Genomic DNA, 23,813 nt, shown 5'->3' with positions numbered 1-23,813 from the left:
GCCGTTTGCAATAAGTTATGCTCAAAGCATCAGTTCTTTTTTAGAAATAAACTTTGTTATTATATCATACTCAAAAACCACAGCGCAGTACTGTCAATCAGTTTTGGATTTAGTTACAGATTTCCTAGTAGCTTCCTGTGTTTTTTTGTTTGTTTTATGAATGTAAAATGGTTGTTTAAATGGATGGCCTTTCCATCCGATTTTGTGTTCCGTCTGCGTCTTGTGTTCAGAATTCAGTTCACCTCACATTAACAGAACCCGTTTCACAGCTACTGACCTGTACAAAGGCCACCAGAATATCAGTTTTTTTGCTCCACTCAGCTGGACATACAGAGTTCTTGAGTTCTCAAATGTTCCACGGATTGTAGTTTTACCTACTAGATGCCTGACAACTTGTTAGTTTCGTGTCCACCACAAAGATTTCATAAAGTCCAGTTTTTTTGGCTGGTCTGCAACAGCGGGGCCAGCTCTACAAACGCGAATGTCTGTGACTGAGTGATGAAGTTACACCATTGGTTGGCCGAGTTATGACGTCACGCCATTGGTCGGCCGGTCCAGCCATATAATAGGTTTTAACCTGGTCTTGTTAAAGCCTTCCCTCGTTTGTGATCCCTCATGACAGTTTTGCAAATTAGCAGTCAACACCTAGAGGGTATGGGTTCTCCGTTGGAATGCTGCTTGTGTTGGGGAATGTTCTTGTACTCGTTGGTGTAGAGGATTCCTGCCCCTCCCGATCCGGTCGCGCTGGAACTCGCTGGGCTGTAGTCCATGGAGACGCCTGAATCAGCCACAGCCAGGTAGGGATACCCGGGGCCCTTGGGCAGCCAGGAGTTTTGGGGGTACTCCAGGCTGGACTGGGAGGACAGCCTGCCGGATCCCAAGCTCTGTCGAAGGGACCCAAGATCTGAGCGGGACGTGCAGGTCCCGGGGGCCGTGGAGAGGGCACACGACTCTTCGGGAACATCGCCTGGCATCGCTGGCGTGGGAGGAACGTCGTCTCTGCCAGCCGGCTGGGAGGTCTGGCTCAGAGACACGTAGGCGTCCTTGGACTCCAGGAGGGAGGGCCAGGGGCTGGGGACGGGCTGCGTTTGCAGAGTCCGGAGCTGGTCAGCCGGCCCGCGCTCACGGGAGGACGATGACTTCCACCTCTCCGTGGAACTGGAGCCCAGTCTCGCCACTCCTTTGACGTCTTCCTCATCCTCCTCCTCTTCCTCACTTACTCCACGCAGCAGGCCTGAGGTCCTGGGGGGCTGGGTACGGCCAGGGGTGAGGGGCCCGTTCCTGGCCTCGGACAGCACCTCCAACGGGTCTGAAGTTGCTTCCTGGTAGAAGATGCCAGGCCTCAGCTGCAACCATCCATTGTTTTGGCTCAGCCACTCCTGTGAATGAGATGGAAGGGATGTCAAGAGTCCACGCTCAAAACAGAATGGAAGAATTGGAAGACGGCATTCCCACTTACCAGAAAGTCGCCTCCGTACACAGTGAAGAGACCTGGAAACTGGTTTTCAGGGCTGGGAATGAGAGGCCACATCTTCCACAGGAACCTGAATTCAAGGAGCAGATGTATTCAGTCAAAGCTGAGAGAGAACATTTTCTCACAAACATAAGGCCAGGGACCCTACCTGGAAAAGATCTGAAAGTGGCACATTACAAGAAGAGGGGTGGTTTTCTTTTCTGTCTGAACGAGACTAAAGTCTATCCTTTGTGACTTAACCAAATGTTCAGCAAAACCAATTTAAGGACCGTCAGATCCTATTAATAAAGCACTTGTTTTTAGTATAATGACACACCCCATGGTCTGGTATCAAAATTCTACCATACTAGTTCCAACTACAATCAACAATTAATGTATCATCCAAGAAGGGAGGGTGTAATTTACCATTTACATCGCATTACATTACATTTATTTGGCAGACGCTTTTATCCAAAGTGACGTACAATAAGTGAAAACTAGAAATTTACACTCCTGCTGAAATGTTATCTTGGAAAAATACTGACAACAGTTGAAATTCTCACGATGAAAACAAAAGCTAAAGTTTTCTGTAGAAAAGAAAACTTGGCAAGAACAACGGACTGTCGACGTGTGCCCTACAGCAAGTAAACTTGAGCACGTCCCAGTGAATTACCTGCGATGGAACAGGAAGACTGAGAGAGACAGCAGGGTCAGGATGAGAGAGATGACCAGGCACAGGCCAATGACGAGAGGGTCCAGGTCTGTTTGGGGAAGGAGGGAGAGGAGATCGCCTTTTAAAAAACAGAACCCATCACATGTAGCCTAACGCTGTGTCCAAATCAGTGTACTTGCCTACTATTGAGTGTACAAGTTGACACAGCCAATATCTTGACTCACTTGAAAATGGAATGGACTGCATTTATATAGCGCTTTTATCCAAGCACAGTTGATGCCTCTATTCACAGACAGAGTGGCTGTCAAGGACTTGACACGCCATTAATGTGATGCAGCTGTCTCTGACTATGTCTGAAATGGAGACTGCTAAAATAAGAGTTAGAGCAGGTCTGTGTTTTATGTGTAGCTGTTCTGTGTTGAGTTGGGTGCATCGGGTTGGCTGCAATTGACATCACGCCTATACCCGACTATACAGCCTGAGAAATTCCCAGGGCTGCAGTATGAAGGTGTCCGGACTGCTTTTTCCGTGTGAGGGAGGGACTGGAGAAACTGGTCACCGCTGGGAGGAGTTTCCATGGAGACCGAGGGTGTCCAAGCACTCCAGTAGCCGTTGTAGGCGAGGCCGTCGGGCTTGGCTCGAACCCTCACGTCGTACCTGGTGGCGGCCTGCAGGCTGTGCAGGATGAACTCTGTGTTGCCACGCACCACCTCCAGCTGCAGGTAAGGAGCACTCAGTGAGTTCATTTAAAATCTCAGATAAATAAACGAGGCTTAATATAACATCACTGTCCTGGATGTCCTTGTGTGTTATGTGATTCAGGGTCTGAAAGCAATTGTGCATGAAATATATTCAGGTTTGCTGTACCTGTGACTGCACCTGCGCTGTACCTGCTGTGACTGCACCTGCGCTGTACCTGCTGTGACTGCACCTGTGCTGTACCTGTCCCATGTGACTGCACCTGCGCTGTACCTGCTGTGACTGCACCTGCGCTGTACCTGTCCCATGTGACTGCACCTGCGCTGTACCTGTGACTCCCCTGGCTGTACCTGCTGTGACTGCACCTGCACTGTACCTGTCCCATGTGACTGCACCTGCGCTGTACCTGTGACTGCAACTGCGCTGTACCTGCTGTGACTGCACCTGCGCTGTACCTGTCCCATGTGACTGCACCTGCGCTGTACCTGTGACTACAACTGCGCTGTACCTGCTGTGACTGCACCTGCGCTGTACCTGTCCCATGTGACTGCACCTGCGCTGTACCTTTCCCATGCGACTCCCAGCCAGGGCGTAGCTGACTTCGTACATCATGCTGTCGGTCATGTGCTTCAGGGAGGGGGGCAGCCAGCTCAGCCTCAGCTGTCCCTTCTTCCCCGTCCTGGTCACCGTCAGGTTGGCAGGGGGGTCCAGCAGAACTGAGTAAATTAATGGCACAGATTTTTTTTTATTTTTTTATTTTTTACAGAGTGCACCTCTCAAGAGTTATAATGTGTTGGCTGGCGTCTTTATTGGTTTTTGTTCCGACACACAATTCTCAGTCTTAGTTTTCTAAAATACAAGCTGCACGCACTAGTGCTGGTTCACTCCTATGTTGGACATCAGTACAACATTTTGACCAAAGGACATGTGCACTTTAAAATGCCAGCAAAAATAAATAATTGGTTTAATTAGTTACTATAGAATTGCCCTTCCTGTGTGGCTCTGCCATTTAGGAATGTTTTTGCCAGTAATAATAAGTGTTTGCATGACAGAGTATCTATCTAATGTATAAAATATGTTTCTACGTTTCTTATGGCTGACAGTCACTAGCATCGCTTCTTAACCTATGCACATGCTTGCCGCTGCTCTTATGATACATACGCTAATGAATTCCTTACATACGCATTTATTAATATCATAATGCTTAAAATGCAACCAACCAACCAACCATAGATATCTGCAGGGAAGCTTTTCCTCTCACTTACACACAAGGTCGATGGAAAGGCTGCGGTTGTGGAGGGGCGTTCCGTTCCGGAACACTTGCAGATCCAAGGAAACAAAGTGCTTGACCCTGGACAGCCTGCAGAAATACCTCGTCCTACCGCCCCCTGCTGGCTGGGATGCCACAGCGCACGCACTGCTGTTCTCATTCCTGGAGAAGAAATGAAAAAAATTTTCTTACAAAAGCAAATGCCCATTACCTGTGTTGCTAAAACATTTTTTTTAAATATTACAGATGCATAACAAATTCATTTTAGAGGTTGCACATGCTATCTTGTGTTTTTACACATAAGGCCACTGCAATGTCTTCAACTTAACTGCTAATTTTAACGTGCTGGGTTTTTGTTTTCCCCAGATAAACCAAAGACCAACCAATGTGGAGCCCAAGAAACAGAAAGAAAGGAGTTATGTGTGTAAAATGCTTTAACAGATGAAGGTAGGAACTAAATTCAGCCCATCCTGCAGCTCTGCAGGACTAGGGTCGCAAACTCCTGAGTCTGCAGAAGTGTTTATACCCACCCCCACCTGCAATCTAAACATTTTTAAAAGCCTCCCTGACTTATCCAGGCTATGGTCATCCATGCAGAGAGACAGCAGTGCCACTCACTGGTATTTGTATGTGAACGTGTACTGGTCAGGTGCCCTGTGGCCGTCTTCTTCCCAAAAACAGGTGAGGTCCACCATCCCTTCAGCAAAGCATTTTGGGTCCTCCTGCTCAACACTGGTCAACAGTGCCACTTGGGGAACAAAATCAGTTAGCTAAAATTACACGATTGATCTACATACAAATAATAAGCTACGGAACGGAATAAACTACACAAATCCCCATAGCGACAGACAGTCATTTTGCATACAGCATTGAGGGTTTCTACTTTTGCCATTTCACTAGTTATACTCGTGTAAGAAAAGAATCGTATAGCTGAATTCTCTAACTTACAATGACAACAGACAACTTCCACATACAGCCGTGGATTAGCTTGTTTCAAGCACGAAATAGATGAACAAGAGCACGTGCGTTAGAGAAACGGAAGTAAACTAAAATCTGCCAAGCGACTGCTTACGAAAATGAGGAAGTGCAAGGCAGGCTGATGTATTGCATGTCATGCAATAGCCTACTAAATTACACGGTAATCATGTGAGGCATGTGGATTTATGTGCACTGAAAGAGGAAAACATAACAGAAATGGTTTTACCTTTGGTTTCAAAGTCCCGAACCGCCTTCACGAAGAAAGTCCTTTGAAGACAAAGAAATGCCAATAATCTCTTAAGCATTGTTGATTTGATTTTGGTCATATTTTAGTCATAACGGAGAACAAAACCATATTGATCCCTCTGTTTTGCTGCCCAGCAAGAGTCTAACACAGCAGGACACACCGTGCCAGTTCAGTGACAATTCTGTGCCTCTTGAACGGGCGATAACGCTGCTGTTAGGCACGTGCATGGCGGAAGATAAACGGAACAGCGAACCCGCAAACGGTTCGTTTGGAGCGATGGTTTGGTGTGCGCGCATCACTGGCAAGATTGGAATGGCAGGCATACGCAAGTTACGCCTTGGCGGGGGCATGCCCCATACCCAAATACCACAGACATTATGGGATTCTCGGGGTAGAAGGAAACTTGTCAGTTGATGGTAACTTTGCGATGTTAATTCGTTTCGAGTTAATTGGTTAATTTGCGACGTAGAACCACAATAATATACATAGTAGGTAGAATACCCTATGATTATTGGTTTACAAAATAAAAATGCAAAACATTTCATCTGAAATTTGAATGCAGTGGAAATTATACTGCGAATCTGAATCATGCGGGTAACATTAAGCTAACGGCCATTTATCAGGGAGTTGCACCCGCATGTTTTTGCGTAAAGCTGACGTTATCAGTGGTAGCGCAGGTTGTCGTTTCCCTACCACGAGATAGACTGTCTTCAGCCCTATCCCACTCAGCATTATCCTTAAACAAGGCAAAACCGATGATGGAGGTTACCCGAGGCCAGTGACTTAACAGTACGAGTGTTCATTTTGCGTTACGAAAAAAAACGTTGTTTTTATGTACTTTAAGCTACATTTGAAAGTCTTGTGCATATATTATGAAATTTGCACTTAAAAAAAAGTGTAATATGTATGCTTCAATATTACGTCGTTGGCCTACTCAAGAAGCATAGCGCAACAACTGAATATAGGCCGTTTAAATGTTTAAAATTCAACAGACATTATATACTGTATATCCATTGAGGTGTGACAAATGTGTGTGACAAATTATGTCAGAAACAGATAGTTCTGTTGTAAAGTTTTCGTTTTCTGTGATCTGTTGTGGACACAGATTCCTTCTGAAAGATGTTACATCTTAAGCGATTGGGAACGTGTAGGCACCTGGTTACTCTAACTAAACTATTAGTGTTATGGCTCAAAGATGACGCAAATGGTAATGAGTCACACTTGCATTGCGGTAATGTGTTTAATCAAAAAAAAAAAAAAAAAACCCATTTTAGAATTTCGGCAAGTATTTTCAGCAGAAACTTGACTGATCACAAGTTTGGGTGGAATTAAAACCAGAATTCCACTACTACTACTGTCAGACTCCGTCTCCTGAAACAAAAAGTGTCATGGATATGACATATGCGAGTGAGCGTTCTCACAAATGCCATCTTTATTTCTCCAAAATGAGTCTGTCATTATTTGGTGTCTTTCATGCTTCATGAAACAAATACACTAATGTCCTAAATTAAGAGGAAACATAAATGACATCATAAAATACACAAAACCAGGCATTTCCCCCTTATGTTTGCCATTCTTAAAATAAATAAAAACAACTAACACAAAACATACACAAACACAACACAGCAAACATCCAAACGAATAAAATCCAACAGTTCATTTCTGATAAATAAAATGAAAAATTACCTCCTCTCCAAATTGGAGAATTCAAGTACGAACAAGAGTTTACTTGGCATGAGATATACTGTGTGTGTGTACACACACACACACACACACACACACACATATATATATATATGTAGGAAGAGATAGAGAGTGAGATAAAGAAAGACAAACACATTCCTTAAGCACGCTTCCCGCCGAAAGTCAAGGACTGACTGAGATGAAGAACTTAACTTAATATGTAGTTTGAGTGCAGGACCCTAACACAGGAAACAGTGCATTTGTGCATTACCCATGACCAGTATTTTAACAAAACATCCAGCAGTTTATTTACAGTCACTGAGAAAATCGCCACATACCAGCCTAAAAAGGTCCACACAGTACACCAATCAGAACAGTGTAAGACAGCTTGCTTACTGTTTTGTATACCTGGTACTTGTGTGTGTGTGTGTGTGTGTGTGTGTGTGTATATATACGTATACACTGTATATGTTCCTATATGTATGTGTGTGTGAATGTCCAGTATTGCCTTCAATGCAGGCTTGGCCAAATTACCTAGATCTTGGGGTAAGAGATTTGGCACAACATCACAACATCACCCACTCCCTGTCACCGTGGAGACGTACAGTGGTAACTATGACAGAAATGCACCTGTGTCCATTTTGAAAGAGAGGGGAGAGAAAGAGAGACGCACTCCCAGAGTTCCTTGGCACCTGCACACCTGCACGTTTACAGAGAAAAGGGCTTTGTCACCCCCTGGCTTCTTCCCCAAAGACCTCAGCCCTCTGAGGTCGCATAGTTCAGCCAACACCCCCCCCCCCCCCACCCCCCCAATCCGCCCCACCCCCCATTCGCATCACCCAAACTTTACGACAGCATATCAACATGTAATCTTTGTAACAGGGCGACATAGCTCAGGAGGTAAGAGCGGTTGTCTGGCAGTTGGGAGGGTTGCCGGTTCGATCCCCGCCCTGGGGCGTGTCAAAGTGTCCCTGAGCAAGTCACCTAACCCCTAACTGCTCTGGTGAATGAGAGGCATCAATTGTAAAGCGCTTTGGATAAAGGGGGGTCCGCACACTGCTGATGGATATTAGTGAGTGTGTGACGGAAATATAAAAAATTTATCAGTGCCCTGGAACATTCCTACAGTGATGTGTGACTGGGAGAAGTTTTGAGGTGCACTAGAACTTTGAACACCACAGACCTACACTGTAATGCACCAGAATCAATATATCTCACAGATTCTGTGCTCCGAAATATTTGAAACGCATTTTCAAAAGAACTGGACTTAATATCTGGTCAAAGCTAGAATCTAATCCGCTTTTAACCGTTTGAACAGAACGCCCACACGTCCTCCACATTTGCAAAGGCTCAGATTGGTTAAAATTTAAAATACCCCCGGGGTGGGGGTAAGATCGAGTGATAGACCACAGAAACAACAGCGAACAGACAAAACGAGGGGAGGAAGAGTAGGAGGTTAAAAGACCGCAGTGGAGAAAGGGAGCAGAGATGGCTGAAAGAGTGGATTCTAGTTCAGTGACGCTGACCATAGAACACTCTCAGGGTTTGGAGGAGTACAGAGAGAAGGTGATCGGTTACAGTGACCATAGAACACTCTCAGGGTTTGGAGGAGTACAGAGAGAAGGTGATCGGTAACAGTGACCATAGAACACTCTCTCTCAGGTTTTGGAGGAGTACAGAGAGAAGGTGATCGGCAACAGTGACCATAGAACACACTCAGGGTTTGGAGGAGTACAGAGAGAAGGTGATCGGTAACAGTGACCATAGAACACTCTCTCTCAGGGTTTGGAGGAGTACAGAGAGAAGGTGATCGGTAACAGTGACCATAGAACACTCTCAGGGTTTGGAGGAGTACAGAGAGAAGGTGATCGGTAACAGTGACCATAGAACACTCTCAGGGTTTGGAGGAGTACAGAGAGATGGTGATGGTAGTTCCTCTGTGTTGCTTTGAGTAACAGGAAGTGACCTGGGGAAGGGGGGGGCGGGTGCGGGGGGGTCCGGGCAGATTGACGGTTTGCGCAGTGCAAATATGGGGGTGATAAGATTAAGAGGCTGTTGTGGGGAGCTGTGGGGTGCTGGGACATGGGCTCCACGGAGGGGGACGGGCCGCCGGGCGAGGCAGTCCCAGGGTGCACTGCGGTCAGCAGGCGCAGCCGCCCCGGCTGTCGGGGGGCGCGTCCTGCAGGGCGGCGGCTCTGCCGGACGCGCTCTGGTCCCCGTCCGCGCTCTCGCTCATCGTCTCGTAGATGACGTCCACCAGACGCTCGAACGCCTGCCTCACGTTGACGTTGTCCTTGGCGCTGGCCTCGAAGAAGTGAAACCCTGCAGCCGGACGGAGAGAGGGGTTCAACACGGATCACTGCGTGGGGAGAGGAGAGCTCCTAAACAGAGGTATAAAGGTATGAAGGTATGTAGGTATGGGGTTTGACTTGCAGATAAGGCCACAGTAGAAAGTTTCACATGGAGACACAAGGTCAGTCCTCACCTGTCATTCAAAAGCTCATAAATAATGGGTAATTGTAGAAAATATATGTGTATCAGTGTGCATGAGTTTATATGTGTAGCAGTGCATGTTTATGATAGTGGTCTATGCAGCAGTGTGTATATATTTATAGTGCTCTTTGTATCAGTGTGCATGTTTACAGTGGTCTGTGTATCAGTGTGCATGCGTTTATAGGGGTAGCAGTGTGCATGTGTTTATATGTGTAACAGTCTGCATGTGTTTATGTGTGTAACAGTCAGCATGTGTTTATGTGTGTATCAGTGTGCATGTGTTTATAGTGGTCTGTGATACAGTGTGCATGTGTTTATAGGGGTAGCAGTGTGCATGTGTTTATATGTGTAGCAGTGTGTGCATGTTTATAGTGGTCTATAGTGTGCATGTGTTTATGTTTGTGTCAGTGTGTGAGGAGGCCCCCACTGCACACCCAGCTCGTTGGCCAGTTGCCGGCTGCCCTCCGTTGGGACCACCCTCTCCTCCTCCAGGTCACTCTTGTTCCCCACCAGCACTACCTGTGCGTTGTCCCAGGAGTACGTCTTTATCTGAGTGGCCCTGGGAGAATGGAGGGACACAAAGGGGAAGAGTGAGAAAAAAGGAGGGAATGTGAGAGAGGGGTGGAAAACTGACTGGAGGAGGAGGAGGAGGATGAAGAGGAGGAGGAGGAGGAGGAAAGCAGTGCTTACCTGCACTGTCCAAAAATGACAGAGAGCACCGCAGTGATGGGACAAGGCTGTGAATAGAACGGGGCATTCCAAACAGGGACAAAAGGAAGGAAAAAAAGAGGTGGATAAAAATTGATTAAAAGAAAGTCTTAAAAATGAAAGAGGCTAATGGTAATTGGATGTGAAAGCCAAAGATAGAGATGGAGGGGGGGAAAAGGGGACAGGGAAAGATGAGTCAGAAAAAGAGCACTACAGCACTGAAGGAGATGGATATATAGGGTGTAAAACCACGAAAGAGGGCCAGAAAGAGAGCTCATCATTCAGTCAGGGTGTGGAAATACAGAGACAGACAGATGGACGAACAGACAGGTAGACAGACAGGGGGCAGATGTACAGACAGACAGACGTACAGACAGGGGGCAGATGTACAGACAGACAGACAGACAGACAGACAGACAGACAGACAGACGTACAGACAGGGGGCAGATGTACAGGCAGACAGACGTACAGACAGGGGCAGATGTCACTGTGACAGTCATGCTCTAGGCTCCCAACCCCTCCCCCTCACCAGTCCTGCACGGCGCTGAAGGAGTCCTCGTTGGTGATGTCATACATGAGGAGGAAGCCCATTGCCCCCCTGTAGTAGGCCGTTGTGATCGTCCTGTACCTCTCCTGCCCCGCAGTGTCCTGCCACACACAAACCTGCCATTACATCACCACTACCTCTATCTATCTGTCTATCTGTCTATCTGTCTGTCTATCTGTCTATCTATCTATCTATCTATCTATCTATCTATCTATCTATCTATCTGTCTATCTGTCTATCTGTCTATCTGTCTATCTATCTGTCTGTCTATCTATATATATGTCTACTTCTACAGCACTTCTCTGTTGACAGCAGCACAAAAATGAAATGAAAAAAAAAACAGAAAATATCAAGCAGTAACAATATGTGAGTAAATTGTGCTGACATAGGAACTCTCCCAGACACCACTCGTGGTCGCCTGGTAACGGGGGTCTGAGTTTTTAATCTGCACTGAGAGGCATGACATCACTGGGGGGGGGGGGGTTGCCCAGGTAACAGCAGGTCACTTGGGTTCCGTGTGATTGTGCTCCATTGTGACCGTGAGCAAAGCAGGCAGTGAAGAGGGATCGCAGCTGTTTCAGTCAACAACAGAGACAGCCAGAGAACTCTCTCTCTCTTTCCCTCACACACATACACACTCACACTCACATACACTGACATACACACACACACACACACACACACACACACACTCATATACACACACACCCACAAGCACGTGTACGCACACACACACTCAATCACACAGACATACACACACACGCACGTGCATACACGTGCACATACACACACTCACATACACACACACACTCACACTGACACTGACATATACACACACTCACACACACACACACATACATGCACGCGTGCACAGATATCCAGTATATCACAGTGTGGAATCGTGAATAGCATTGCCATCCTTTATACTGCTGTCTAGAGAAAAGGCTGGATGTATAACTCCCTCTTCCTGACTACGCACACACACAGGCTGCATTTAAAAGGGCATCTTCGGCTGTTCTTTTGGGGAAAAATACTTACGATCATCATTAAACATCATCAACAATGTTACGCAAGTGAGCAATCTACTGTCAAAAAAAATGGAGGCTTCTGGAAGAAGGGAGAAGAATGTGAAGAGGAAGCAGAGAGGAAGAGAAAGGCCTGATTACCCCGGGCAATTAAGAGCAACGTGGAGAATAACAGGCAGACCTGCTCTACAAGCAGCAGAGTCAAGCCTGCTCTACCACTTCCCGACACAGTGGAGCAATTAGGGTGTCAGCCATTTTGCTAATGGACCATTCCACCAAAGAGATTTGAATACCACTTCAGTCTTTGTATTTTTTTAATTCATTAGGATGTGCTGCTCACTTTGCACTCTCTTCTGTGTACGACTTCAGCTATTATTATATTTTAAATGCTCGTTTTGGGCTTAGCTCTATGCTATATCTGACCAACGCACATTCAACTCAATAAAACAATGAATCTCTCCCGCATCAATCACAGAACTGCAGAACATTACGTCACATTACAGGCGTTTAGCAGACGCTCTTATCCAGAGCGACTTACACAACTTCTTACATTGCACTGCAACGCAGGTTAAGTACCTTGCTCAAAAGTACAACATACCGTGTCCTACCTGGGAATCGAACCTGTGACCTTTGGGTGACAAGACCAGTCCCTTACCCATGATGCTACACTGCCGCAGAACTTCCTGGTTCTCCCCCCTCCCTGGCTCCAGGGCTCACCACAATCTCACACTGGACCCAAGCATGAGGAGAATGAAGGAGCTCTCTGCTCTCCATCTTACATTCTCTCCACCCCCCCCTCCATCTGTCCCGTGTCCCTGCTCTGCACCATGTGACACTGGGTTGGGGGGGGGGGTACCACATGCTCACTCACTGGCACCCCATTCCAATCCAGCATCCCCGTGCTCAGCCCAGGCCCAGCAGGTCTGCAGACCGCCCGTCTAGCCCCACTGTATCTCTTAGCGGCATTCTCCAACTGGTCAGCGAAGCGTCTTGTTCCTGGTTATGGTTATACACTTTGTTGTACGTCGCTCTGGATAAGAGCATCTGCCAAATGCCTGTAATGTAATGTAATGTAATGTCTTGGAAAAAAATGCACTTCAGAAGTAATGGGGAACGCGTCAGTGGAGATGTGAATACGATCCCAACCCCCTTCTGAGCCATAAGCTCTTTGTTCTCACTATTTTTGTGACGTTGTGATGCTCTGGCGTTATTGCTACTATAACGGTGGCACCTCAGCAGTGCTGCAGTGCGTTGTCGTCAGAAAGACAAACTTAAGGAGTGAGCGTCAGGTGTTTTTTTTTTTTTTCCAGACTTCCCTATTTCCAACATTACAGTGCACAGGTATAGACTGCTTCTGGACACAGGTGGGCCCACAAAGCAAACCTGCTCATGACACCACCATCCCAATTCACCCCTGCCCCCGCCCCCACATCCCCTCCTCCAATCCCCCCCTCCCCATCTCCCACTCACCCAGATCTGCAGCTTGATCCTCTTGTTGTTTCTGAAGACGGTCTTGACCTTGAAGTCGATGCCGACGGTGCTGACGAAGGCGGGGGTGAAGGAGTCGTCGGCGTAGCGAAACAGGAAGCTGGTCTTGCCCACGCTGCTGTCCCCGATGATCAGCAGCTTGAACATGTAGTCGAAGTTCTGGTCCGCCGCGTCCTTCTGGGCCTGCTGCGGCTGGCGGGCGTCGCTCACTGACGCCATCTAGTGGACGGAGGACAGAGGGATGAAGGGTAGAGGAAGGCAGGACCCAGATCATGGTGAGGCGGCTGGTTCTCCAACCGCTGTTGTTAATGCACAGAAATGCCTGTCAGGTGATGTAGCAGAAGCTGAGACTCTCAAAGAGGGGTTCAAGTTCAGGAGGTGGGGCGAGGAAGGCAGCATCTGTTTCAGGACTTCATGCCAACACTTTAAGCAGAATTTACTGATAAGTGGCCCAGTATGAAGTGTTTCACTGCGGTGTAATCTACAAGGCAACCAGCGCTGGTTTACGGGGGAAATCAGTTTATTAAGCAGGGGCAAGACCTGCATATTCAGGGACTTCAGGAAGGGATTTAGCCGCACAGGTCTAGTCAGTTTTTAAATGAAGAGTCTAAAGGGCTGAGTTTTCTGCTCTTGCCGTCACACATTCTTATACGCTCTATTCCATTTTAATTCATCCTTCACTGAGAGGCAAGGTAAACTGAGACTATAATTTATCTGTGACAGGGCCCAGGGTTCAATCTGTAAATGAATATATAATAAAACAACAGCCAAAAAAGCAGCAAATAACCGGTTTAATATTTTAAAACATTGCCTCATTAGTAAATTATGTTTGAACTATCTCTGTATTTGTCAGACAATCTGCAGTTGGACTTGTTTAGCACAGAGCTTAGTATAAAACCAAGGGCCTTGTCAGAGGAGTGAACGTATTCTTCAAAAGCAGAACCCCATTTAACGCTGGTTCTAACGCTAGCACTTACTGTTGGTTTTGAAACAGTGCTCAGCCACACATTGCACAAGTTTTGAAACCACATCTTCAAAGAGGCTCTCTTCTCACACTACAGAGGGGCCATGGCTAATGCAGACACAGAGTAACCAGATGTGTCCCTGGAAGTTTTAGATAGGATGATCCAATCCAAAAGAACATCTCTCTCACACACACACACACACACATTAACACACAGACAACACAGCACACCCATGCATGCACGCACGTACGCAAGCACGCACTCACACACACATTACACAGACAGCACACACGCATGCACACACCGCCATTAAAGCACAGACAGTGCACACAGACAGCACAGCACACACGCATGCACGCACACGCACACATCACACAGCACACACACACACACACGCGCGCGTGCACCATGTGTCTTTCACAGACGGCCCAAGGCTGGATCACACGCTGTTTCTCTCTCCTGCTCAGGACTGTAAGCCTGCAGAAAAGCCGGGTCACATGCTCGACCGACTGCAGCCTCTCTGCCAGTGGGTCTGCAGATCTGGACAACTTAAAGGCTGAGTGGAAGAATGCTTTGATGATCAAAACACATTTCCCACATAAATGGTCACGGGAAATGTAAAATATAAAATAGTATTATATTTAATGTATAATGGTTTAATGCGACTGGTGCTTCCTTACATATTTTTTTAATTCACAATTTTAATTTTTTTGACATACATAATTATCCAAAACGTATTCGTTCCAGAGTGGCCTACAAAGATAATATTGTATGACACACACAATTTCATTGAATTAAATACAGAAATTAAATATGTACCTCACCAGCAGCAACACAATGACTCATTGTAGGTAGACAAAGAAGTTATAATTACACATGGTAAAGAATGCAGCAACAGCAAACAATACAGTACAATAAAAACACAACGGCTGTCGTTTACCCTCAGGCACCTTGGCCCCAACACGTTAAAGTTAAAACAGTATTTCTGCACCAGCCAATTTCTTTCAGTCTGCACTCATTTCATAGAAGATGTGCCTGACACGCAACTTCCAAATTTAAATTAAAAAATTAACTTAAAGTCAATTTAAAAACGAACCAGGCAACCGCAGAAGGTTAGTTGTCATTGATCACTGCAAGGGGATGGCTAGTAACAAAGAACGATGGCTAAATTTACACTCCAGAAAGTTACGGCAGAAGGTCTGATTTTTAAATAAACACGACTGCACAACTTATTTCAACACTCAACCGTTTTGCAAGCCTGTTCTGGGTTTAACCTCGCCACCATCCCAGGATGTCGGGTGGAGCAAACATTTTATTCATTCACAAGTAGTTACTGTTGTCAACGTGTGGGTGCAGCGAGGTGGTTATTATTGTAATGTATCGCACTCATAAAGAAGAAGAAAAAAACACTTTTAAATCTGATGTTTAGACTAGCCTACTCATTGTGGTATGATTTGGAATTCACCAGTATCACACCATTTTGCAGGACAGGTGAGTCTAGAAGTTTTTAGACTGGAAAAAAAGAAGGCGGATTAGCCGAGAAAACTGATTTAAGCACGACCTTCAAACGTCAATTTGTGTTTCCTAGTCTGTGGACTCCATAACTTCTGAAATACACTTATATTTATTACAGAATTAACATTGTAAAGAATTTGTGGCATGAAAATGTGATGAACGCAGTCTGGAGTCTGACAAGTGTGCCATATTCTGCTGTAAGAATCTAGTCCGTCACATGAATGGTATTACCGGAACATACATGCCACATTCAAATACTTGTAGCCTACACTTTGTAGAAATTGGCTACAGCTTGAACGCGATAAGTCGTAGTCTATTTAAAGATCTTTACCCGTAGCAGGTCCTATTTTCACCCCCCCTGCCCCCTGAACATGGCATACAGGCAACCCCTGTAGCGGAAAAGATAAGGCTATGTTTATTGACATGACATTCTTCGGCTAGGACAAAAGTAATTGCTCCCGCGGTGTTTTGTGTTCATATCGCAAAAATATTCCACTGGATCCAGTTGATACGTTTGTCATGTCGCCATTGTATTGTCATTATGTGCAAGCGAAGTGCAACAAGAAGAACAAGAATGGCAAGTCCAGAGATGCAAAAGCAAAACGCTGCACGATTTACTAACAGACCGAATAACTTCGCTGTCTCATTTCACTGTAACAGTGCGGAAGTGATATGAGTCGCTCATCGGTTCTAAGATATTTAAAATACCTGGAAATTGAAATAAAGGCAGCCAGGTGTTGTTCGAGTGAGAAATTACATGCGGACGCAACTGGGATACTTTCCCATCATACAAAAGTCGCAGACACTTGACAGGAACACATTAGTTGTGTACACACATACAATTATATTAAGCTATACCTTGTTCGATTGTTCATTTAACTTTAACTATTACAACCTGTGATGATATCCACCGGACTAGCATGTTACACGCACCAGCGGTCGCAAACTAGCAAGCTCATCCGGACATAAATAAGGTTTTGTAGCAAGCGATAGCCATGATAAAGAAATTACCTACAGCCGAATAAAACTAAAGGCAAACGAACCCTTGAGGACGAAAACTACGTACCTCGTGTTGAGTCGTGGTCTCCTTTTCTGACAGTATTAAGTTCAGTGAGGCTTGCAAAAGCGTCTCTCTGCTTCCTCAACACCCTGTCTCTCTCAGTCTCTCTCTCTCCCTGCTCTGTTTCGCGTGCTCCCTTTCCGCTGAGAAGGTGGAACAGTGGATTCCCGGATTTCCTACAACTTCACCGGCCTACGGGACCCAATCAGTGCCGGGCCCCAAGACATACATCCCTGGAGCAGAAGCCTTGTGCAAACCAGGCGCACAGAAGGGGCTATCGGGAGGCTACATCATAATTGCAACAATTACATTATTGTTGTTGTTGTTGTTGTTGTTGTAAAAATAATTTGCTTCGTCCAGTAATTCAGAATTCAATCTGCCGTGGGCCAAAGCAATACAGCTAATTATATAGCACTGGACCAGATTCCGTGAACACTTTGCCTTGGATCTGATTTAACCTCTGTTATTAAATAAATAAATAAATAAATAAATAAATAAATCAGGCCGCATATGGCCTTGGTGGAGTGGAAAGGGTGGGTTGTTGATGAACAAGTTGTTTATTTCCGGGTCCCAGGAAATCCTTTTTTTTTCTGCACAAACAGGAAAACGCATCCAATAAGTGTGTGAAAAGCGGCCTATGCGGGTGCGGTCCGCGCGTGCGTGGTCTAGTGAACAGTAGCTTATATTAAAGCACAGTTCATAATCCAACCATCATTCAACGTGCAAAATTACCTTGTTGGACTTCGTATCAAATAGAGACAAACAGTCCATGCCCCCTGACAGAAACACCATTACATAATGGTTCCATATACTGGAACCCCCATCACTAGGTTATTTAACATATAGGTAAAACTAGTAAAACTGTCTACCTTTTCTCCACACAATAAACCCTGCTTTGACGTCTATAAATTGGGTGCTATGGCAGTCAACATGCAGTATACAGAGGTTATTTAAGGCTACTGGCTAAAGAAAAATGTCCAAGGTAAGAGGCAGTGGAGTTTGACTCTTTACCCATCACACTTACATCAGCTCCTGAAGTCATATTTTACAGTCCAGACAACGATTTAAAAATATGAAATGTAGATTTCCTTTGGGCGTCACAATCTCGCCCAAGCCCCGTGTGGACTCTCTCCACTGCACTCACTTCCTTTCTGTCTACCCCCCAGCCCCCCCCCCCCCCCCAAACTCTCAGATTACATTTCTGGCTCACGTACTTTCCAAATGTCCATTAGCACAGATATCAAAGTGTTCATCAAGAATGAAGCTGACAGACAGACAGAGAGAGAGACAGAGAGAGAGAGAGAGAGAGAGAGAGTCAGCTCCCCCACCCACCCCACTTCCTCCCCTCCAGGGCTTTTATGAATTAAAACTGAGCGGGGGAAAAAAGCAAAAACCCTTCAGCTCCCAGGGGCCTGCTCTACCTAGCTTCGGGTGTGACAAAGCAGCCAAGAGCACCTCACAGATTGGCAGACTAAACCGGTTACCTCTTTTGCAAAAATACAAACGCGGCTTTGTGGCTCGCTGCTGAGAAGCAACGCCGTTGTCTGAGACGTTTGCCACGTCACGCTCGGAGCTGACAACATGCTCTTGCTCAACAGCAACAACAACAAAAAAAAGAACCCATTTGCACCCAGTACAATTATGATGTAGGTGTTTGATTGAGGGGTTGTGCCGCGATAAGCCGTAAGATCACTCATGTGTTGAACCAATCACAAGACCTTATACTCCACAGGAAAAAAAACCTAATATCTCACAACAGCCCACTGTCTCATGGACAGCTGGTATGGGTGTGGTCAGGACTGAGGGGTGCACTGCTGCAGCTAGGGCTAATCATACATAAGCCAACCAGGAGCCCCCGTTTGTGCTGTAACAGACATCGACAAATAACTGTCAAAAACGATGAATTATGAATATGAAAGTTCACCACAATCAACACGCTAAATAACCTGTTGAGACTTAAAGAAAGCAAAAGTTCTGTGATGACAGTGTCCTCTAGTGGAGGAAAATAAGACTAAATCCAAGTTTAGCTGGAAACCAGTCAAATAACATAAAGCTTTAAAACACCTTTTTAAAAAAATCACAAAAATAAATATAAGGTAAAGAATGACAAGAAGCAACCTGCTTCAACAGAAGAACAATATTTGTATTTATTGTACAAAAATATTGAATTATAATAACTGTGTGGTAAAGGGAATGTAAGAAATTGATGTTTTCTAAATTGTTAATAAGATTAACTTTCTCATTGTCATCATAATCATCATCCAAACTCTCGGCAATAGTGATTAATATTAATACCTGAAAATGAGCTAATCCACATACAGCAATTGTGTAATTAAAAAAAAAAATTCAATTACATCGCTAAACATTAAGTCCTTAGACAATTCACAGACAGAGAGGAGGGGAGAAAGTCACTCAGGAGAAGTTGGGTTAGAGGTGCCAGGCATTTATAAATTAGGAGCATTCCCTTTTAGTCTGCTGGGCATGGTCAACAAATGGCTTTCTCTCTGGGGTTCGACATTTAACTGGTGCTCCCTCCCGAAAAAATGGTAAATTAATCTTCGAGCTCCAATCGGACCAAGGGTATGTGGTCCTGGGGACCCACTGTGTATGCTGGTTTTTGTTTCATCCATAGCAATAAGCAATGAGCTGCTAATTGTTCTTAGACACTAACTGTCCTTAATGACTTAAAACTTTTTTTTAATTTTTTTTTTTACATCTATCAAAGGATGAATTACACTCTTACAGCCACATTAAGCCAGAAATAGCTATGTATGCCCTTATATATCCCATAATACACACACACCAGGAATTTCAATCAGTCAGACCAACTTATTTTTTCATTTACTGAGCTGCATGCGCTATACGAATTGAAAGAGGTTCCATTTTAAATGATTCAGTCACAAACTGACAGTTGGAATCAGTTGGCTCCCATTCGTTCAGAGGATGGAAACCTGAACCCATTTTAGTAAAATGAGTGAGTTTACTGAAAGCAAATGGCAACAAGCCAAAGCACCACAGTGTTAAAATAAGCTTGACCACACAATTATGGCACAACTTAACCACATTTTCAACAACAAACAAAAAAAAAACAGCGTACACAGTGGTGCTGAGAAACACTGCATTCAGGGATAAGCCAAAAACAGAAAGCATTTCATTTGTACCGCAGGGAACAGGGAATGAGAGAAAGAGAGAAAGAAAGAGTGTTTTTTCTTTCGTTTTTTTAAATGGTGCTCAGGTTCATCCCAGCGTACACCATGTTGGCGGTGGTGCAGATGAACCCCAGCAGGTTGCAGAGGTTCGACAGGCCGTGGTAGCGGCCGAAGGTGGCCGCGTTGGCCTTGTACTTGGGGTCCTGCTCCCGCAGCTTGACGTAGGCCTCGCGTCCGGAGCGCATCCCCACGGTGCCGCCCAGCCCGTGCTCCCGCTCCACCTCGTGCAGGGCCAACATGGCGTCCGTCACGGACGGCCCGAACCACTGCGCGTTCAGCGCCGCCAGCACCACCGCGGCGAAGTACAGGGACATCTGCGGGACGAGGGGCAGAGGAGAGGCCATGAGTCCGCACCGACTAGAACCACACGCACCGTCACCCTACCGACTACAGCCACACGCACCGTCACCCTACCGACTGCAGCCACACGCACCGTCACCCTACCGACTGCAGCCACACGCACCGTCACCCTACCGACTACAGCCACACGCACCGTCACCCTACCGACTGCAGCCACACGCACCGTCACCCTACCGACTACAGCCACACGCACCGTCACCCTACCGACTACAGCCACACGCACCGTCACCCTACCGACTGCAGCCACACGCACCGTCACCAGTGACCCTTCCGCATTAACGTGCCACTTTATTCCCGAGTTTAAAGGAATTTGGTTTGCAACTCAAGAAGCTGCGAGTTCCAGTCCCAGGTGGGGCACTGAAGTTAAGCCCTTCCTGAAAAAGGAACTACACAGGATTCAGCTACAACGGACCTTCTCCTGCTTCTGCAGGCCTGAAACCTTAATGCATCTCCCGACAGTCACTGGCTAAATATAAATGCTAAACTTGCACTAAATTTTGCACTTATTTTTGTGGCCTTTTTTCGCCAGGATAAACAGACTCGTGGGAGCTGGGTGTTTATTCTGCCTGTGCACCGTAATGCTTCTGAATTCTTTGCCAAAAGAACAAAGGTCACTTTGGCTCGGAGTTGCGAAACGTGTCCTGAAACAGACCTGCACAGCCTCGTGCCAGTCCAGGAGCTCCCGGGGGTGGTACACCGCAAACACGGCCAGGCTGACCAGGTTACTGCCCAGGAGGCAGTAGAAGTACACCGGGAACAGCTTACTCTGCACCTCGCCGAAGGTGTGCCTCGTCACCTGAGACACCAGGACAAAACCTGGTTTGCGGGCAGGGAGGGAAAGAGAGAGAGAAAAGAAGAGAGAACTGAGTACTCTTCATTTGCACTGAACTTGCAACACTGAATGGGAAAGCAGTTTCCACCTGCAAACACTTCCAAGCTCACCTGCTATAAAGGAGACCCACACCTGTGTACCCCAGGCAAAGGACATCACCAGCAGGTGCAGCACCTTCACCAGATCCGTAGGTTCGCCTTCAGTAGCCATGGCGACTTTCAAAGGGATACAAATTAAAGTGTATTATTGCGTTATATGACTGCTAACTGGTTTTGTTTTGAAAATAATGTGAAGTTGAAACTGGAAATGCGTTACTTGGCAAGCCGACCCTCAAAACTATCACACGGTACAATACGTCTTGTCTCTGGTCTCTCAAAGAGACACGCTGCGCAACGAGGAACAAAAATTGTACATAAAGTTAACCTCCGTTTAAAGTCTAACGCGAAACAATACCTATGATACGTAGTTTTGGATGCTACTGCTAGCTTCAGAAAACGTTAGTCTACAGTTCATCAAGTACGACAACACATGACAGTGGCTTCCTGCGATAAGAAACAACCCCAATCGCAATAGTCTAGATGCAAATAGCTAGACTGGTAGCCAGACAAACTAGCCTACCAACAGGTCACGACCAGAGACTGTAAAAAAAATAGGTCACGACAGGTTATAGCTAGCTAGGTAACTTGTGTGGCTAACAACATACCATAAAACAGAGTCTTTAGATTAGGCTACTTCAATTATATTTCAACTGAATATTTTTTTCAATGTCTTGATAACTGTAGACATTCTAATTACCTTGTTAGCGGACTGTAAAGCTAACAATGTATTATGTTTAATTGCAGTTATTTTAGCAAGCACAGTTAACGAACTAGTCTAGACTAGTCTATGCCTTAGCTAGTTTAGTAAGCGAGCTAACTAATCTAGCAAGCAAAACCGCGAAAGCTCACGAATAGCGGCAGTAGTCTACCCTTGCCACCATCACCATCGCGATAGTACTCCGCAGGCAAATTGTGCTGAATTGAATTACACAACACTGGGATCGCAAAATCGTCACTTACGTAGTAATAGTCACTGGGTCACTGACCAGCAAGGGATATACAACTGTAACTAAACTAATTCGACGTTTATGCTACCATGCGCAGCTAGTCTATATGTCAGTTCTTGCAAGCCCCAGTTGGAAACTACGTTACTCTCTCTCGTCTTCTCTAAAAACTGTACCGCCCCCTTAGTCAAAGCCACAAATCTCTTTTCAATTCCTTGAATAAATTATTTTTATATTCGGACTGAAACCAATCATAATCAATAAAGAAAATATTTCATACACCCTCCCCTTGCGTCGTACGGCGTCTCGTCATGCCCAAACTTATTTCCACAGTACCTTCCCCAGTAGCGGATATTTCTGTGATGCCTCAACAAACAGTATATCACAGAATATTGAACCTGGATGCTAAAATTCAGTTTTCACATAAAACAGACACGTCACCTTTGTTACCTAAACGTGGGAAGTGTTATATTACTTTATTGGTGTGTTTCAGCGGGTAAAGGTCAATACAACACGGCTTTAATGAAACATCATATGCTAGGAACCGGTCTTGTCAAGTTCTGAGGCTTGCAAAAAATTCTGTCCATAATTTTCATATTTAAATCTTTGAGTTATTCTTTTAACAATTCACCTCATCAACCGAGAGCCAATTAACTTTTTTGTTTTGAACAAGTTTCAAGAATTTTAATACATTATCAACCTTTAAAAGAAAAGGCTATATGTTGGGGGAAAACATGCTTAAGTATGAATATAAAAATTGGCCATATTAATAATAAAAATAAATGTATTACACATTCTTGGACATTTAGTATTCAGGGGACTAAAATTACATGCTGGATTATGCATTTGTGATGGAATGTCCAATTTATTCTAGCTGTTGTTCCACAGAACAATTGAGCCGGGTTGTTGAAAGTCAAAACACAAGCCTGCGTCCCAGGAAGATGCTGACCGTGGGACGTACAGTTCACCTCTCCATTCTGTAATCACCAGAAACCATGTGACATAAACATGTAGGGGCAACAAAACCTTATTTTATTTTCATTAAAAAAAAATTATGATTAAGATTTTAATGCTGGCAAGGATGATATTGGGTGATATGTAATTCAAGTGAACAGCCCTACTGTACGCCCAGAGTAATCTTGCTGTGGAATAATGATTATTAATGTTCAATAAAGGTCAGTTTTAGCTGCAAATCCTTAGCTGAAGGCATAATGTTTAAGATAATTTATTGTCTATTAAATCAGTGTTTCACGTCAGGGTTTTGTTTCAGTGTTCTGAGGCTGGAGAATAATGTGCTAATGTATGGCATTCTGGGAGTTTTTATCTCTGTGTGACACCACACGCAGCTGGCAAGCTAGCAATGCTAGCTGAGAGTGTTCTGGAAAGAAAAGTCTGTATACAAGGCAGTGTTATGACACACAGGCATGTAAAATATGCAAAACCATAATATGTTCAGATACGTTTCCAGACGTGTCCGCCTCTTAGGGGAGACTGGTTGATTTAATGCGTCTGCATTGAACACAAACACATTTGCCTAATATTTATAACAGCTTTGACACTCTTTTG

General features: G+C 45.3%; 3 protein-coding genes across 5 annotated transcripts; all 3 read right to left on the bottom strand.

Moving 5' to 3' along the window:
* Positions 1 to 168: 168 nt before the first annotated feature.
* Positions 169 to 6,102, bottom strand: epor (erythropoietin receptor). The gene is made up of 8 exons (XM_064314819.1): positions 5,300 to 6,102; positions 4,714 to 4,843; positions 4,091 to 4,257; positions 3,390 to 3,541; positions 2,686 to 2,842; positions 2,127 to 2,214; positions 1,460 to 1,544; positions 169 to 1,379 (listed from the first exon to the last, which is right to left on the bottom strand). The coding sequence occupies exons 1-8, from the start codon at positions 5,397 to 5,399 to the stop codon at positions 639 to 641; spliced, it is 1,620 nt and encodes a 539-aa protein (XP_064170889.1). The 5' UTR covers positions 5,400 to 6,102; the 3' UTR covers positions 169 to 638.
* A 602-nt stretch (positions 6,103 to 6,704) lies between these two features.
* On the bottom strand, positions 6,705 to 17,933 carry rab3db (RAB3D, member RAS oncogene family, b). Of its 2 annotated transcripts, none has more exons than XM_064314823.1 (5): positions 16,811 to 17,933; positions 13,247 to 13,483; positions 10,734 to 10,852; positions 9,931 to 10,055; positions 6,705 to 9,325 (listed from the first exon to the last, which is right to left on the bottom strand). In XM_064314823.1, exons 2-5 carry the CDS (start codon positions 13,481 to 13,483, stop codon positions 9,144 to 9,146), a joined length of 663 nt encoding a protein of 220 aa, XP_064170893.1. In that variant the 5' UTR covers positions 16,811 to 17,933; the 3' UTR covers positions 6,705 to 9,143. The 2 variants fall into 2 exon arrangements, with proteins under 2 accessions (XP_064170893.1, XP_064170892.1); XM_064314822.1 differs by lacking the exon at positions 16,811 to 17,933 and adding an exon at positions 15,049 to 16,775.
* Positions 17,934 to 18,926: 993 nt separating this feature from the next.
* On the bottom strand, positions 18,927 to 22,456 carry tmem205 (transmembrane protein 205). 2 transcript variants are annotated; one of them, XM_064314825.1, is made up of 4 exons: positions 22,264 to 22,456; positions 21,316 to 21,420; positions 21,026 to 21,189; positions 18,927 to 20,327 (listed from the first exon to the last, which is right to left on the bottom strand). In XM_064314825.1, the coding sequence occupies exons 2-4, from the start codon at positions 21,413 to 21,415 to the stop codon at positions 20,025 to 20,027; spliced, it is 567 nt and encodes a 188-aa protein (XP_064170895.1). In that variant the 5' UTR covers positions 21,416 to 21,420; positions 22,264 to 22,456; the 3' UTR covers positions 18,927 to 20,024. The 2 variants fall into 2 exon arrangements, with proteins under 2 accessions (XP_064170895.1, XP_064170896.1); XM_064314826.1 differs by lacking the exon at positions 22,264 to 22,456 and adding an exon at positions 22,001 to 22,249.
* Between the last annotated feature and the right edge of the window lie 1,357 nt (positions 22,457 to 23,813).

The sequence above is a fragment of the Anguilla rostrata genome, chromosome 17 (genome assembly GCF_018555375.3).
Source record: "Anguilla rostrata isolate EN2019 chromosome 17, ASM1855537v3, whole genome shotgun sequence".
Taxonomy (NCBI): Eukaryota; Metazoa; Chordata; class Actinopteri; order Anguilliformes; family Anguillidae; genus Anguilla; species Anguilla rostrata.
The sequence above is the reverse complement of the archived record's forward strand: the minus strand, read 5'-3'. Positions and strand labels throughout refer to the sequence as shown.

Bases quoted from the DNA above. Each gene is read 5' to 3' on its own strand.
- epor (XM_064314819.1), bottom strand. From the start codon at position 5,399: ATGACCAAAATCAAATCAACAATGCTTAAGAGATTATTGGCATTTCTT. The intron at 4,844-5,299 runs GTAAAACCATTT...TTGTTCCCCAAG, and splicing joins TCGGGACTTTGAAACCAAAG to TGGCACTGTTGACCAGTGTT. The intron at 2,215-2,685 runs GTGACCAGTTTC...TTCCCCAAACAG, and splicing joins CATGGAAACTCCTCCCAGCG to ACCTGGACCCTCTCGTCATT.
- rab3db (XM_064314822.1), bottom strand. From the start codon at position 15,075: ATGAGTCATTGTGTTGCTGCTGGTGAG. The intron at 13,484-15,048 runs GTACATATTTAA...TCCGTCCACTAG, and splicing joins ATTGTGTTGCTGCTGGTGAG to ATGGCGTCAGTGAGCGACGC. The intron at 10,853-13,246 runs GTGAGTGGGAGA...TGTGTGTGGCAG, and splicing joins GGATCAAGCTGCAGATCTGG to GACACTGCGGGGCAGGAGAG.
- tmem205 (XM_064314825.1), bottom strand. From the start codon at position 21,415: ATGGCTACTGAAGGCGAACCTACGGATCTGGTGAAGGTGCTGCACCTG. The intron at 21,190-21,315 runs GTGAGCTTGGAA...CCCGCAAACCAG, and splicing joins GTGGGTCTCCTTTATAGCAG to GTTTTGTCCTGGTGTCTCAG. The intron at 20,328-21,025 runs GTCTGTTTCAGG...CTCGTCCCGCAG, and splicing joins ACTGGCACGAGGCTGTGCAG to ATGTCCCTGTACTTCGCCGC.